This window comes from Aphelocoma coerulescens, chromosome 28, assembly GCF_041296385.1.
Source record: "Aphelocoma coerulescens isolate FSJ_1873_10779 chromosome 28, UR_Acoe_1.0, whole genome shotgun sequence".
In the NCBI taxonomy this organism is placed as follows: domain Eukaryota; kingdom Metazoa; phylum Chordata; class Aves; order Passeriformes; family Corvidae; genus Aphelocoma; species Aphelocoma coerulescens.
The window spans coordinates 1432281-1447102 of NC_091041.1; the positions used below are offsets into that span (position 1 = coordinate 1432281).

At 42.9% G+C, this 14822-nt stretch overlaps 1 protein-coding gene across 4 annotated transcripts in view; it reads right to left on the minus strand.

The window, feature by feature from the left end:
• The window catches only part of LOC138099635 (ceramide synthase 4-like), a 42872-nt gene that overhangs the window by 15466 nt on the left and 12584 nt on the right, over positions 1–14822 (minus strand). For all 4 annotated transcript variants that reach the window (XM_068997011.1, XM_068997009.1, XM_068997010.1 and 1 more), the window contains exons 3-4: positions 7642–7815; positions 316–433 (exon numbers count right to left, since the gene is read on the minus strand). In XM_068997011.1, the coding sequence (XP_068853112.1) occupies positions 316–433; positions 7642–7815 (292 nt within the window). The remainder of the gene's footprint in view (positions 1–315; positions 434–7641; positions 7816–14822) is intronic.

A 14822-nucleotide genomic window follows, 5' to 3' on the forward strand; every position in this document is an offset into this window, starting at 1 on the left:
CCCTGGGCACCCTGACAGTAAGAAAGTGTCACTGACGTTCAGGCAGAGCCCCCTGTGCTGCAGTTTGTGCTGTGTAGAAGGTCAGCACTGCAGGGAACAGGAGTTGTCACTATTTCCTTGGAGAGCACCGTTTCCTCCCAGGAGTTCGGAAGCAGAACTGAGAGCTGATGGCATTGCAGGGGGACCCGTGCTACAGTGTTTCCTTTGCTGAGCTTCCAAATCTGAATGGCATTGCTAAACTTCAGGATCCCAGATGGGATTTTCTTTGGCTAAAGACACAAAATCTAAAGGAAAGCAAAGGGAGAAGGGACTCACCTCTCCAGGGTTCTTGCGGCGTGTACTATAGAATGTTTCCAGCACAGGGTTGGGCTGAGCTTTTGGTCTCTGCTTGTCTCTCACACCCAGTTTGGTACTGAGGGGCAGGGCTATGGCTCTGCAAGAGAAAACACAAAGGGTCAGCCAAAACCAGAGCAGTGATTTCTGATTTTGCAGCACTGTTAGAACATGATGCAGTACCTAACAGCTGCCTCCCACATGTGAATCTGAAGATGAGTATCTTGTTAACCAGGTAAAATCACAAACTTACAGTATGAACTGTTGGACTTGTACCCTACTGCTCTGAGTTCTGTGCTGTGATATTCAAATTTACACGAGGTTGGCAAGTGCTATATCCTGCTTTGTCAACTTCTGAATCACCAATCACAGGTCTCTGGCTTGCTTGCTCCTGATGGGGAGTACCACACTGGTGATAAAGCCTAAATGCTGTTTCCTGCTTGATCTAGAACACGGAACATACATGGCATTCACCTGAACTAAGGCCTTGGCTTGGGATCAAGAGGGAGGCTCTGCCAGAGGTGTAGTATTAATGCAGAAGAAATGTCCTGCTGAAACAGAAAGCCACTTGGTCTTTCCTGGAGTAACTTACCTCCATGTTTCCAAATATAAATCAAACACAGTTGCAAAATAAGGACATGACAACTAGAAACCTTGTCACAAGGAATGGATGTTTGCACCAGCTGTGCATCTTCAGTCTTTCACAGTGAAATAAAGCAAAAGAAATCTGCATAAATAGAAAAAAGTTATCCAAGGAAAACTGTTCAGAGAATTCCCATGCTCAACAATTCAACTCCTCCACTACTGACACTCCTCTCTACCTCAGCAGCAGGAAGCACCCTCATCAAAGGTGTGAAGTGAGAGCCTGCATAAATATGGCACAAATAGGAAACTTGTCAAACAATATTAAAAAAAGAGACCCAAATCAACTGAATTCTACTTGAATTTCTCGAAAATTAGCTGTTTTTATTAGTTGCTCCCTTTTACACACTACCACTGGGTAAGTGTCTCTGTGTTACTGACTGCAAACTGGTGCTGAAGATTGTTTGAGCTGACAGAGGCAGCGAGTGCTGAGCCCCACACCTGCTCTGCCTGGTCACTGCTGCTGTCCAGGCAGGTCCTCTGATCACTTCTCCCTAATGATTTCGATACAGAACATTTTTTTTTTTTCCACTTCGCTTAAAAAAGCTGCAAAAGCTATTTCACTACGTAGGTGTTTAAAGGTGTTCTACTTCCAAATAGGGATATAAACAGGATATATTTATGGCTGTGATTATCTGGTGTGGTTACCTGTGGTCTCTGCTAGTCATAGAGCTTATACTCCATATGCATGTCTTTAGGGACTATTTCAGGTCCATCATCCTTCAGAAGGGTCTTTTAGAAGTTTTCAAGAACTCATTTCTTAATTTAATTAACAAGTATTAAAAGCAATTTTATAAAAAGACCCCCTACCTACGGAATGCTGTAACTTCTGTTAAACCACAGAATGGGTACACATTTTGCTCATTCATATAACAGCTCATTTCCACTTTTCTTTTGCACAGCCAACCCACGTGCCTGTGTATCAATTGTTCTTTGTCACCATCTCTAGGAAATTCCTTTGGCATCACTGGCTATAGGAACATTCAAAGATGTACCAAGACCAACAAAAATTATATGTTTCTACCATAAGAGAAGGGCCAGGGCTAAGTGTGCTTGCTGGCAACAAGACACATAGTTATCACAAAAACACAGGTAAGCATTGACTAGTCACAGGGAAATTTAGCAGCACCCTGGCACTGCTGCTAGATGGCAAAGGAATATAGCCATCACTGGGAATTCTGGGGTTTGGCTCTGACTGCTCTCAAGAAATGTTTTAATTGCATTTAATGAATTTTTTAATATGAAGTGATTGGTTTAATAAGAGTGCTAATGGACCAGCAGGTCCTGTGCTAAGAACAACAACACAGTATCTCAATAATATCCATAACTCCACTGAAGTTGGGAAAACATCTACCTTAAGTTCTGCACTAGGTCTTGGTTCTTATATATAACAGTTCCTTGAAGTAGGCCTGATCTTCCTCTGTCAAAGACCAGGCATCAATACAAGCATCTCTGAAGAGGAAGATGTAATAAATTCTACTGCTGAAAACAACCTCATTGCAACTTCTTATCAGGCCATATTCTGAAATTTTCCAGACACATTAAAGCAAAGAGTGTCAACACAGCTTGCCAACAGATTTATTTTACTGAAAAACTACTTAAAGTATCCTGACAAATTTCTTAATTTTGTTTAGTCCCTGATTTCTCTGTATTTCCTGCTGATTTCTTATGGTCATGGCATAAAATCTCTCTGTAACAAACAAGCCAGTCACAGTGGATGAAGACAGGGTGTAACCAGTTACAGTTACTTTGTTGTTGAGATTTTGCATTTACCCATGATTTATGGAACCCATCCTACTTTTATGAACATCATTGGGAAATCAAGGCCTGAAATTCTTCCTAAGGGATGTTTGCACGTGTTGGCTGTATGCTCTGACTCAGTTCTCAGTTAAGTCCTGTTCCAAGCATAACCCTAAGAGGATGATGCTCATACTGATTTCAACATCACAGATATGTCATCTCAGTGGCAGGGACAGTCTCATCACGGCACTTTATCAGCTCTCTGAAAGACAAAAGGATAAATCTAAGGACTAAACAGTGCCCCTCTCTGAGTCAGACACAGTCAGGGAGATGATTCTCATCACCAGCCTACTTCTCCATCAGTGAGCACCTCTCACTCCATGGTTGACATGGCAGAGGTCTCACCAAGGCATTTTTTTCAGTTATCACAGAACAATCTGTCTTGTGCAAAACCTGCTGAAGTTGAAACTAAATGGATTTCTCATGAAGAGGCTTAAGCTGCTATTCCCCCACCTTTCAAAAGTGGGCTACACTCCTTCTGCAGAGGCTTTCAGAGTTAGTGTGAGATACAAGAAATAACTTGGGGGGGGGGATTTTTTTTTATTATTTGTAAGGGTGCCACTTTGCAAATACCTTCAAGTACTAAGAAATGCAGAACCAGTGACAGCAGCAAGCAGAACTGCTATTTTTGAACTGCACAGTCTCTTTTAGCCTCCTGCTTTCTTTTGGCAGAGGGCTATTGCTGTGCTCCTGCAGTAGACTCTGCCTTCTCCTGCTTGCAGGAGAATGTTCTCACCACTTAAAGTGACTGTTCTGTTTGCTACAAGGTCTTGAGTCACTACAGTGCTGCTGTCCAAACTGAGTCATGTCCATTTTCAATCAAATGCTGCAACATGTCCCTCATCTTTGCACCAAGCCCTGCCTGGAAGACCTTAACAGGAAACCATTTCCAGATCCTTCCTGATTATGGGTCAACAACAAAAGTCTCTGTGCAAAATAAACTTTAGAAATGTACGTTTCTAAATAAAATACTCAGAATTGGTGTCCTTTCTTTCTTTTGGTTTTGAGTTCAAGTATCTGTTCCTGGCAGATCAAGAGCATCCATTTCTTTCAATGTACAACATACAGCTCACATACTGTCACCACCCTCCCACAAAGAGACCTAGTATTTCTGACTAAAATCCTCTTCTAGTGAAATCTGGGAGCTATGTGGATTCAAATTCACTGACATTTCCTTTCAATTGCCCTACATCTGAAAATCCCTGGACCAAAATCAGACAAATCAAAAATTGTATGTAAATTCTGTTTTTCAGTGGCTTCACTATCCCTCAAAGCACTTTAGTTGCCACATCTTCCTAACCATGCAGGCAAGAAACACTTCGCAATATTCCTTCAGAATCATAGCACTCCAAGAATCTGATTTTCATAGAAACGGTCTTAAACATTACAGAGCTAGAAGAGAAGCCAACATCCTTGCAGGAGTAGGTCCAGGGAAAAGTTCTGCTAAGGTATGCAGGTGCTTAAGATCCAAGTTAGAGGTGCAGGACATATCTCCTACTCACAAGTTCAGTCTGGAACCATTAAAGGAACACGGGAGGTTCCCAAGTTCCAGGTCCTCTCTTTTCTCAGGACATCATTAACTGCTTCCCCCAGTCCTGCCTCAGTACAGTGGCACAGCCCAGCACTGCAGCAGTAATGGGCTTCCTACTCTCCACCGCTGAATCCACTTTTCCCCACTTTCCTCAGCACAAACCAGCTCACAGGGGAGTTGCTTCACGACATATGAGCTGTTTCTTCTCCCCGAGGGCTGTACCCACAACCTCCTCAGTTCTCCCAGGCCACACCCAGACACCGCAGCTCCTCTTCCAACAGCCACCACCTAATCCCCAGCATAGCTGGCTCTTAGAAGGATGTTGCTGTCTCAGTTTTCCCCAGTTCAGCCAGCCAGTGCAAAGGAGAGGAAAATCAACCCTTGAGGAAGCAGGTTCTTTCACAAGTTTAATGCCCCAAAAAAGGATGAAACAATTGGTCCCAGCACAGTTGGCTGATGCAGACACTGCAGAAAAGCCTCTGGACTTTCCCTGACTCTTATTATTTACCTGAAGTTCTGACAGTTAAATCACATGGACACATTATAACATTTCTGAAATCCCAAAGCAGGCATCACCAGGAACTAACTAGAGAGAGAAACACTTGGCACCCAAGGCACAGTTGCAAGTAATAAATAGCTGGTGGTGGCTGAGGGTAGAATAAATTGCCAGAGGCCAAGCTACAGCCACCAAACCCAAACTTGTCTACTAGTTACAGCCACTCATTTTGATCTGCAGACCAGGTGTACAAAGATATACAGTCAGGGTTATCTACACAGAAAATGAGGAATAACACACACATAATTTCCTTCTGCAATTCTCAAACTTGGTGTAAATTATTTTAAACAGGACCAGTGCCACTTTAGATAAGGCAATGGAGAAGCTGAGGGCTGGATTCACACCTCACCTTTCCAGGGGAAGCTTTCTTCTCCAGTATGAACTGGATGTGAAACAGTAATGATTCAGAATGAGAAAAAGTCATGCTGAAATAAATGACTGCAGAGTTAGGACAAACAAGAATACAGCTCAGAACACTGGCTTGTAATTTGCATAGGTAAAATAGTGCTATGATTATAGGTTTCCTGGACCTGTAAAATGGGCTTGTGATGTTATCTTTTTCAAGGGTGTGACATGCAGCTTTTATTTAATGAAGTTTGTGAATCAAAACAGCTTTAAAATTAATGAGTAGGACCAGGCCTGCAGAAACACTCCCAGCTGAGGCAGCACTTGCATGGGAAAGAAAAAATCTTTTTATTTGGCCATTGGCATCTAAGAGCAGATGAAAAAGATACTGAGATTGACTGGGAGTAGTGTGGCAGGAGGAAGGCAAATAAAGGGACAGAGTCACAGAAGCACAGAATCAATGCTGAAAGGGCCTCTGGAGATCACCCAGCCCAACTCTGCTGCTCAAGCAGGACAAGCTCCAGCAAGCTGAGTGGGCTGTGTCCAGCTGGGTGTCGTGTATCTCTGCAGACACAGATTCCTTCCCCCTCTGGGGAAACTGTTCCAGTGTTCGACTGCCCTCACAGTAAAGAAGAGAGGTTTTGTATGTGCAGATGGAGCATCATGTATTTCTGTTTGTGCCATCACAGGGAAGTGTTTGCCTCCTCCTTCTTCCTGGCCATGTCTTGCACTGGGGAGCCATAAACTGGCCAAGTGCCAGTCAATGTGGGACATGGGCCTGATTTCCAGCTCCACACCAGAAGTGCACCCGTGTCACTGACCAGCAGTGCCTACCTGAAGGAGTACGGAATCCAGCCAGGTCTTGCGCATCAGCAGGGAAGAAATGTGAGTTGTGTTTTAATGGCTACCTAGAGTACCTTGGTTTCCACATGAGTAGAGGTAACCAAGATGCCTGTGTCCCCAGGAAAGAGCAGGATAAAAACTATGGAATTTATGGAATGCACACTAAACATGTTGTTTACAAAGAAGAGATTTGAATTCCAATTTCGTATCATCCTAAAATGATTATTTCAGTAATTATTCACAGATTTAGTTTTAATAAAATACCCCAAATTACAGTCAGTATCTTTACATAAAAACATTTTTACAGGAGAGCTCTGAATCATTTCAACTTCTATAAGCTTTTCCAAGCTACCCTTATGTCACAGAGAATCTGCAGAAGAAACATCTTTCTAGTCTACAGGAAAGTCCATTTCCATTTTGTTGTGCAGCCACTTTTCAAAAAAGAATGATAAAACATTTTTTAAATTGTCATCTTTTCCCTCTTTCTAAACTTAAAACCATTGTAGATTTCGAAAGATTACCTCTTCAGAGAGCTACTAAGAATACTGGTTTTGAATATACTGAAAAACACTTTAAAGTGTATTCAAAATCATGAAAGGGAACTTACTCTACAGTCTTGACAATGGTTAACGCTGTAGTAAATCTCAGTTTTCCACCAGCAAATCATGTTGTGCCACCGACCACATTAACTACTAACCAAACTGCATGGCACCAGTTCAGGACTCTAATGAAGCTCAATGATCCCTGCAGGATTTCTTGCTATACCTTTGTCATAATCCCCAAATTTTCTGCCCTGAAGTGTAATGTGTAAAACACTCAAATGGTTCTGGCCAGAAAGATCCTCGAGTCAGAGTAACTTCTTGTGCCAGCACCGGAGGATGGTATCACGGAGTTTGCAAAAACAGCCCCAAAAGCAAGTCTGGTAGCAGAATGAGAGGAGCAGAAATCCTGGCAGTCCAGCACTGAAGGGTGTGTAGCAACTTCCAAGTCAGAGGAAGCAGCTACAAATGTCTCTCCACGGCAGTGGAGGGCAGTGGCACTGCCCAGCCTGAGTGGTGGTCAGTACTACACACACCCCTGTGCTAGGCAGGGCTGATGCTGAGGGCACAGGGCTCAGCCCAATCTGATGCATCTTATTCAGGCTTGTCTGTCAGGTGCAATACTCCAGACCCCCATCACCCAAGATAAAGGAGACCTAACTGTATGATGGAGCCTAAACATGATTTCTGCCACACTTGACCCAGAAACAGCAAGTAATACACAACACACACGGACCAGCAGATCTGCCTTCAAAAACACACACACAAACCTCGTCTAGACTGACCTGTTTTATGTGTAGGAAATCACAATAATTGCAATTAGACCATAAGGGTAGGGTTTGTGCTCTACATTCAACACACTTCTTTAGCCAGTACACAGGGCTGAAAAGAAGGAGCTGAAAAATGTTATCTGTCTCAGCAGACTTTGTGACACAGAGTCTCTGTGGACCTCTTCAGTCATGCATTGGCACAGACAATAAAGGCAGCTTTTGGACCCAAACTGCTCCCTCCCACTGTACCTAAGAACTCCCAAACAGTATTAAATAACTTACCTTTCAAAGGCACATCGAATGACTACCAAGATTAAAGCAAAAGGGATACTGAGCAGGAGATCACGAGGCTGAGGGTAATGAGTGTCTTCAGATTCTTGCATGTCCTCCCAAGTGATTCCTGGGGGCAGCCAGAACTCGTGCTGCCACAGCCACTCATACAGAGAGCGAGCCATCCTGGAAGGAGGAGAGACCAGAATAAAGTGAGCCCTGCACACAAGAAAACCTGTCAGCACAAGCCAGTGAAGCCAAGGAAGGATTACACCCTTGCTGAGGTTGCATCTGGCTGTTGAAGCAGAACAGCTGTGGGATGCAGCACTGCCCAAGGAACTGATAACCTGCTCACAGATTCTTATCGTGTGCTTGGTGAATGCTGACTCCTGGCACTGAACCAAAACAGGGGTAAAATGGAGAAAAGTGCCTCAGACTTCAACAGAACATTAGTGCCAAACTTCCCAGGTTCACAGATTCCTCTCTACAGCTTGGTATTATGGGGATGTGGCAAGTCTGCTCTACGTTTTTATGTATATATCCTTATTTTTCAGTTTGTGATCTTTTGTATTTATTTGTTTCTATTTACAGATTGTAATTCCATCATCTGTGTGTGTGTGTGTATATGCATTATATTTACTATTCTGAGACTTCACCTTCTAAAAGAAAAAAAAAAAAAAATCAGCCTTTTGCTTTGAATGATCAAGGAAGATACTTCCAGGTAATAATTTTTGTGCTATGTAGATTTTGTGCTGGATTCTTACTGTAATTTTAGAGACCGTGCTTGAATGTGGAGTCTACATACACGATCAGCGAATTTAGAAACAAAAAGGACAGCAGAATGTTGTTATGAAGCATTCAACACACAAATACTGTTTCTAAATAACTCTACCTCATACACAAATATGAACTGCACCACCCTCCAATACAGGTTGCTCATTCTTACCTGGTAACAACCAACTTCCCAAACACAAGCTCTGAAGTCAAACAGACTCTGTGCAGGCACAGAAGGAAATGGGAGAGAAATGCCCATTGAGATAATCAGAACAGTACACAGGAAATGCCACCTTAGGAAACCAAGGGAAAAAGCATACAATTTAAGTGTCTGGCCCAAGTATTATAAAGCTTCTCTTCAAGCAAAGTCCCAAGACCTGGCCCATTTTCTGCAAGAACTGCCTATCAAGTCAAAAATGAATCAGTCATTTCATTTTGAAGGTATCTTTAATTCAGATGCAAGTTCTCTGTTAAACTCATTCTAGAATTTTGGAGTCTGAGGGATATTTTCTGAATCACAGCCATGGAACCATAGAATGGGTTGAGTTAGACAGGACCTTGAATCTTGTTCCACCTCCTGCCATGGGCAGGGACACCTTCACTATCCCAGGTTGCTCCAAGCCCTGTCCAACCTGGCCTTGGACACTTCCAGGGATGGGGCAGCCACAGCTGCTCTGGGAAACCTGTGCCAGGGCCTCCCCACCCTCATGGGGAAGAATTTCTTCCTAACATCTAATCTAAATCTACTGTCTTTCAGTTTGAAGCCATTCCTCCATGTCCTGTCACCCTAAGCCCTTGTAAAAATTCTCTCTCCATCTTTCTTGTAGGCTCCCTTCAGGCACTGGAAAGAATTGTAAACATCTTTTCTTGATTTGGACTTTACTATTCACCTCAATGTGTCCTTTGATCTGACTACAACGGGGAATGGATGCTGTTCTTCAAATTTGACTCATTTCTCCTGGCACATGGACAGCCAATTTGGTTTGAGGACAAAACTGATTAAAAATATACGTGTAATTGATAGCAAGTGGATGCAAACTTTCTAATCACTTACAGAAAACTATATATAATATATAGAATTTATATATCATATCTAGAAAGCAGGAAAACATTTCCCTTTTTCCCCAAGGAAAAAGGAAAACCATGTTATGAAAAATGCATTCTTCTCCTCCACTGTGCACTGCCTGATTTCCAGTTTTTTGTACTAAAACCCACAACATAAAAATACCTCCTAAAAATTAAGAGCTGGAATATACTGAAGGCCTGCAACCAAAAGAAGTGGCAGTATGGCTTCACTAGCACTGAAAAGAACACCCAGGTCTTTTACCAGAGTTCAGTTTGACAGTATCAATAGTATTTTCTTTCTGGTGCAGCTTCTGGGCCTCTGGAAACTGCGGTTTTGATCCCACTTCCAGGCTGCTCTCCATGCCTTCTTCTAGCTCTCCTTCCAGACAATGCCTGGACAAAAAAAATCACTGGCACACAAAATAGAGATAAACAGGGTTTAGAGACTCTTCAAATCCTCTTTTAAGAGCCTGACAAGCAGGATGCAACAGTTTTTTAATTGTCTGCCAAATCTCAAGTCTCTACAGTTCTCTGGGGCCTGGAATATAACCTACCTGTCCCCACCAAGGCTGTTTGGAGGTGGGAACATCTGCTACCAACCACCTGTGCCCTGTTCCTCTGGCAGGGCTGTAGGATTCTTAAGCACCAGTTCCCTTCCTTCGCCTTTGGTGCTCCAGCAAAAACACGGGAAGCCAGGACCACAGAGGTTAGTGACGGCTCACTGGTGACAGAGCTAGCTGAGCACACATACAAACCTGCCAGAAAAAGCTTTTCAGACTACTCAGTAAACATGCTGCTCACCAGCTCCATTTGGGTGACACAGCCCTGTGCCTATGGGACAGGGTGGCTCTGCTGAACCCCCAAGCCTTGGTGAACCATTTTTTCAGGATGTCCCCAAACTTCCTATAGACTGTGTGAAGCCAGGTTTCTCCATAAAAGTCTACACTTTTAGAGCAGAATGTGTCTGTGTAGAAGCAAACTGCATATGCGCTTAGCCTACGATGAATTCAACATCCTGTCACCATGAAGCATGGTGACACCACACCAGAACAGCTTGTGCACTTCAGACAGTACTGGACACCAGCTTAGAAGGGCCAGATAACCTAAGGAGGTGCCTGAATTACAAAGAACTCCACAGGCATTGAACCTACCAACCTCAAAATTGTTGGTAAACTTTCTTAGCTGTTAAAAATCTCAGCTCTAGTCAGGAAAAGCATTAGGAATACCTAGGAGAACTCCAGGGAGACATTACACATCCTCCCTGCCTCAGCTCTTCCAAAAACATCTCTTCAATGGGTTTTCCCACTGTGCAGACAGAAGGCATGCTGGGGAAAGCTGCCACCACAGCCAGCTTTGCAGCTACATAATCCCACATTCTCCCTCCAGAACTGTATATATCTGGCAACAACACAAAACCACACTTGGTAGAGAACAGCAGCTGAACTCCACTGGGGAGTCTGTGGGAGAATACAAAACAGATTGTCCAGTTTGCCTAGGGGGAACAGATAGATTCCAAGTGCTAAGGAAGCAAACAGCCATTATCTAATCTACTCTCATGTGCAAAATATAGATAGTCAGGTTACCCTCATGGAATATTTCTTCATCTTTGCAGCTGTCTTTACACATTGCAAAAATATGGAACAGGGTACGACATGAAGCAACACATACATCTTTCGCAATTTATACAGGTCAAGCTCTCAAGTCAAGGCTGCTGGAAAGCTGAAGACAACGGTGTGTCTAAAAGGCCCTTTGAGCACCCACAGAAAAGTGTGAGTGGGCCCATTTCTTTCTCAGAAGTTCTTTACACTTCACACAGCATCGATCCTGCACTGTAGCTTTGTAATGTGCAGAACCAAGCCCTTCAGCTCTGAATACAGGTCTACCACAGAAGCCATCCCCTCACACAGAGTTCCGCAAGAACGGGGATAAAAAACAACAGTGGGAAACACTGGACAGGTCAACATAAGGACTTCACAACAGCCAACAAAATAGTAAACACTGAAAGAACAGCTTTAAGTTGGTTGTAGGAGGTACATGTAAGGATGAAATCAAAACCAGAGAAGTATCACAGCTATGCCATGGGGATAGGGAGGGCAAGGCTTCAGCGCTTCTCAAGCCCATGGTGCACCAAGAGGAGACAAGCAAAGTGCAATCCACAGAACTCCTTTGAGGTGACACAGCCAGAAGGTCTTGAAGCAAGTGGACTCTGCAGCCCAGTAGCCCCATCCACCGTATTTACTTTGTTGAATCTTGTCTTTCCTGGTGTTGCTTGTTTTTTGGTTTTTATGAGCATGGTGGTTTTATCTGAATCCTCAGCATTACAAAAGTCTCTGCTGTTGTGCTTGCTGAGCTGCTCCAAGGAGAGCAGGAATTGCTGCAACTGCAGCACCTGCAGCAGAGCAGCACTGCAGGGCTTCCCACCCTGAGCCACAGAACACCACTGTACGTAACCCCTCAGGGCCAGGCTTATACTTGGTTTCTGCTTTCGAAGCAGAACTGTGTGAGAAGAAGCAGGGCATCCAGCTAAAGAGGTTACTCCTTGTCTCACAGGTAAAATGGCTAAGCAGGTTTACCCAGAAAATGTTAACTGTGCATACATCTTCAAAGAGTTACTCTGCTGCTTCACTTACAGACTCCATTCCCAAGTTAAACATTAATATATAGGTACACAAATATTCATGTAAATTTACATGTGTGAATATAGCAGATAAGGGTGGAGACAAACAGAGAGAAACAGCTTACGTATCTTGGAAAGAACTGGCTACAAAGGCCTTAGAGTGCTCAATTACAGCAGACATGGTTCATTGTCTGCAGGTGGATTATACAGGTTTGTGGGTGAACCACGCCACAGGTACAAACATCCCTGCAGTGGCTCTGGGCCAAGCCATTTAGGTCAGCCAAGTCTTATTAGCTTAAGTGCAGCATCATGTTAATGACCTGGCTGCCAGACCAGTGCAAGCATTCCTGCAGCAGCCTTCCTGGTACAGCCAGTTTTCCCAGGATGCAATCAGCCACCAGCAGCACAGCACTGCCACAGGGGAAATTACTAGTTAATGGGGAAGCACACACCACAAGGATGCAGTTACGCTGCTTCTCGAGTCAAATTACTTTATTTTTCCATGGGGTTAAGCCTAAATAAAACCAAAAAAAGCCTCTTCAGTCTTGATATGCTGAAGACCAAAATGGAGAGGCTTGTCCTATCTTCCTGAGAAACTGCGGTCAAGAAACAAAGTCCTCCATATAGTTATAAAGGTTCCTGTTATTTCAAGCTGGAAGAGCCATTGTGTTCCTATCCTACTCTGGTCCATACTGCCTAAATTAGAATTTCCATTGCCTGTTATGCATTTGAACCTTTAGCTCATTTTGCTAAGAAATCCATTAGTCAAGTACTCCTGGGTAAATTCTCTCCTGATAGCTTTGCTAGGCAGTTTCTTGTTTGATACTTCCCATAATCCTGATGTCTTCAATTAAAACTACTTGTTAGAGCTACCCAAGAGAAGTTACTAGTTCAGACATGAAACTTACTGCATCTTTTAGGCAGAAATAAATAGTTTTAACAAATAAAGCTCTAACTAACATGGCACAGGTTATCTTTTGAACACCCGTACTATATTTAATCTCTTAATCTCCAAGGCGTTTTTCTTTTTCTAAACCTTCACAGTAATGATCACAATACTGGTACCATAGGATTATAGTCGCTAGGATAATTTTTGCCTTTTTTTTTTTGGTAAAGTCTTTTATATGTTTCTTCTAATGTATATATCAAGACTTGGTAAAATTTATAGATAAAAAGTTCTTGCTCCAAAATTCTTAATTACATGTAGCATTATTTTCAGCATACCGAGATGGAGATTAGTTAGTTAGAGTCTCCTGCCTGAAGGGAATACATTAAGCTTTTCAAATTTCACTGCAGCTTTGATACGTTCATTTCCATTTCCTCATCTCTGTTAGCCATCCTGGAGTCATAGCTGCTTTCACATACTGCCTTATTCATAACAACATTTCCCTTGCCTGAGATCCCTTTTTTAAACTATGTTTCTCTTGGTCTTTCACCATTTTAAGGCTTTTCTTATAATGCAGATTTAACCATGGATGAACAGTGTCCAAGGGACTCAGCTGAAATTTATCAATTAAGAAAAATGCCTAAGAAGGTCCTCCCATGGTAATGAAAAAATACTTAAACCTTTCCATATAGTTCCAGTCTATGAACTACCTATTGACCTTAGCTCTCCTAGCATGCCTCCTCACCCTGTCAAAGTAACACTCCTATAAAACCCATCACCCTCTCCACCTCCATTTCTTTGAACTTCTTTTGCAGATTTTTACAAGCCTGCTTGCTCTGGCCATAACTGATGCAGAATCTCCAATCACGTGTACAGGTTTTGGTATTAATCTCTTTTTACCTGCAGCTAATTCTGCTTTATGTCTCCAGTTCCCCAGCCTTCTCATCTCTTTCTCTTGTGATTTTACACACCCTTTTCCCTAAAACTACAGCTTCTGGCAGAACCTCCATTTGTTTTTGCATGAAATTAGATCTTTCAACTCTAACTAGTAGCAAGAGAAATGAAATCACAGTCTCCTTACCTTCGTAATCACCAACACTACGTTCTCCAGGGGCTCACCCTCCTCACCCAGACTCTGTTCTTCATATCATCTTCTTTGGAAAATAATTGAAATTTTGAAATTATTTGTGCAGCCTTGTTTCTCCACCAATGTCCAGTTACCCTCAGCTTCCTAGCTTTCAGATGTTCTCCTCATTTAGATCTACCAGCTGACATTTCCTACCAAATTATTTCATGGCTGCTCTTCACACAAGAATAAATTCATTTTGCATGTCATGTGCTGCTCTGTTCAAAGGCTAAAATTTTCACGTACGCCATCTTTTGGGAGAGCTCTGTTCCAGAAAAACTATGAAATGCCCAAGCAAACATTTCAAACTGCACATAAAAGTTCCACAATAGACAAACTTGCTTACCTAGATCTGCAGAGAACATCTTCCTCACCCAGCATAAATTACATACTAACTCCCATACCTTGTGCTCCACTTGCCAGCTCCTTCCTTGCTGGGCTGCTCTGCCTGCAAGTGCCTGGCTCCTGAGCAGACTGCCAGGTATGACCGACAGCACAGGTTTCAGCTGATGTCAGTCACCATGTCAGAATGCAAATCAGACAGCTCTTCTCATTCAGTCATCCCTCACTGAGGGGGATGAGTACAACTTCCTGGTTTTGCCCAGGGAAAAACAAGCATTAGTTTATTCAGCTAAAAACAAGGCCAGAACAGGCCTTGTTGTCTTGACACTTGGGAACAATGTTCTGCTATCGAATACTAACCATACAAACAAAAAAAAATTTAA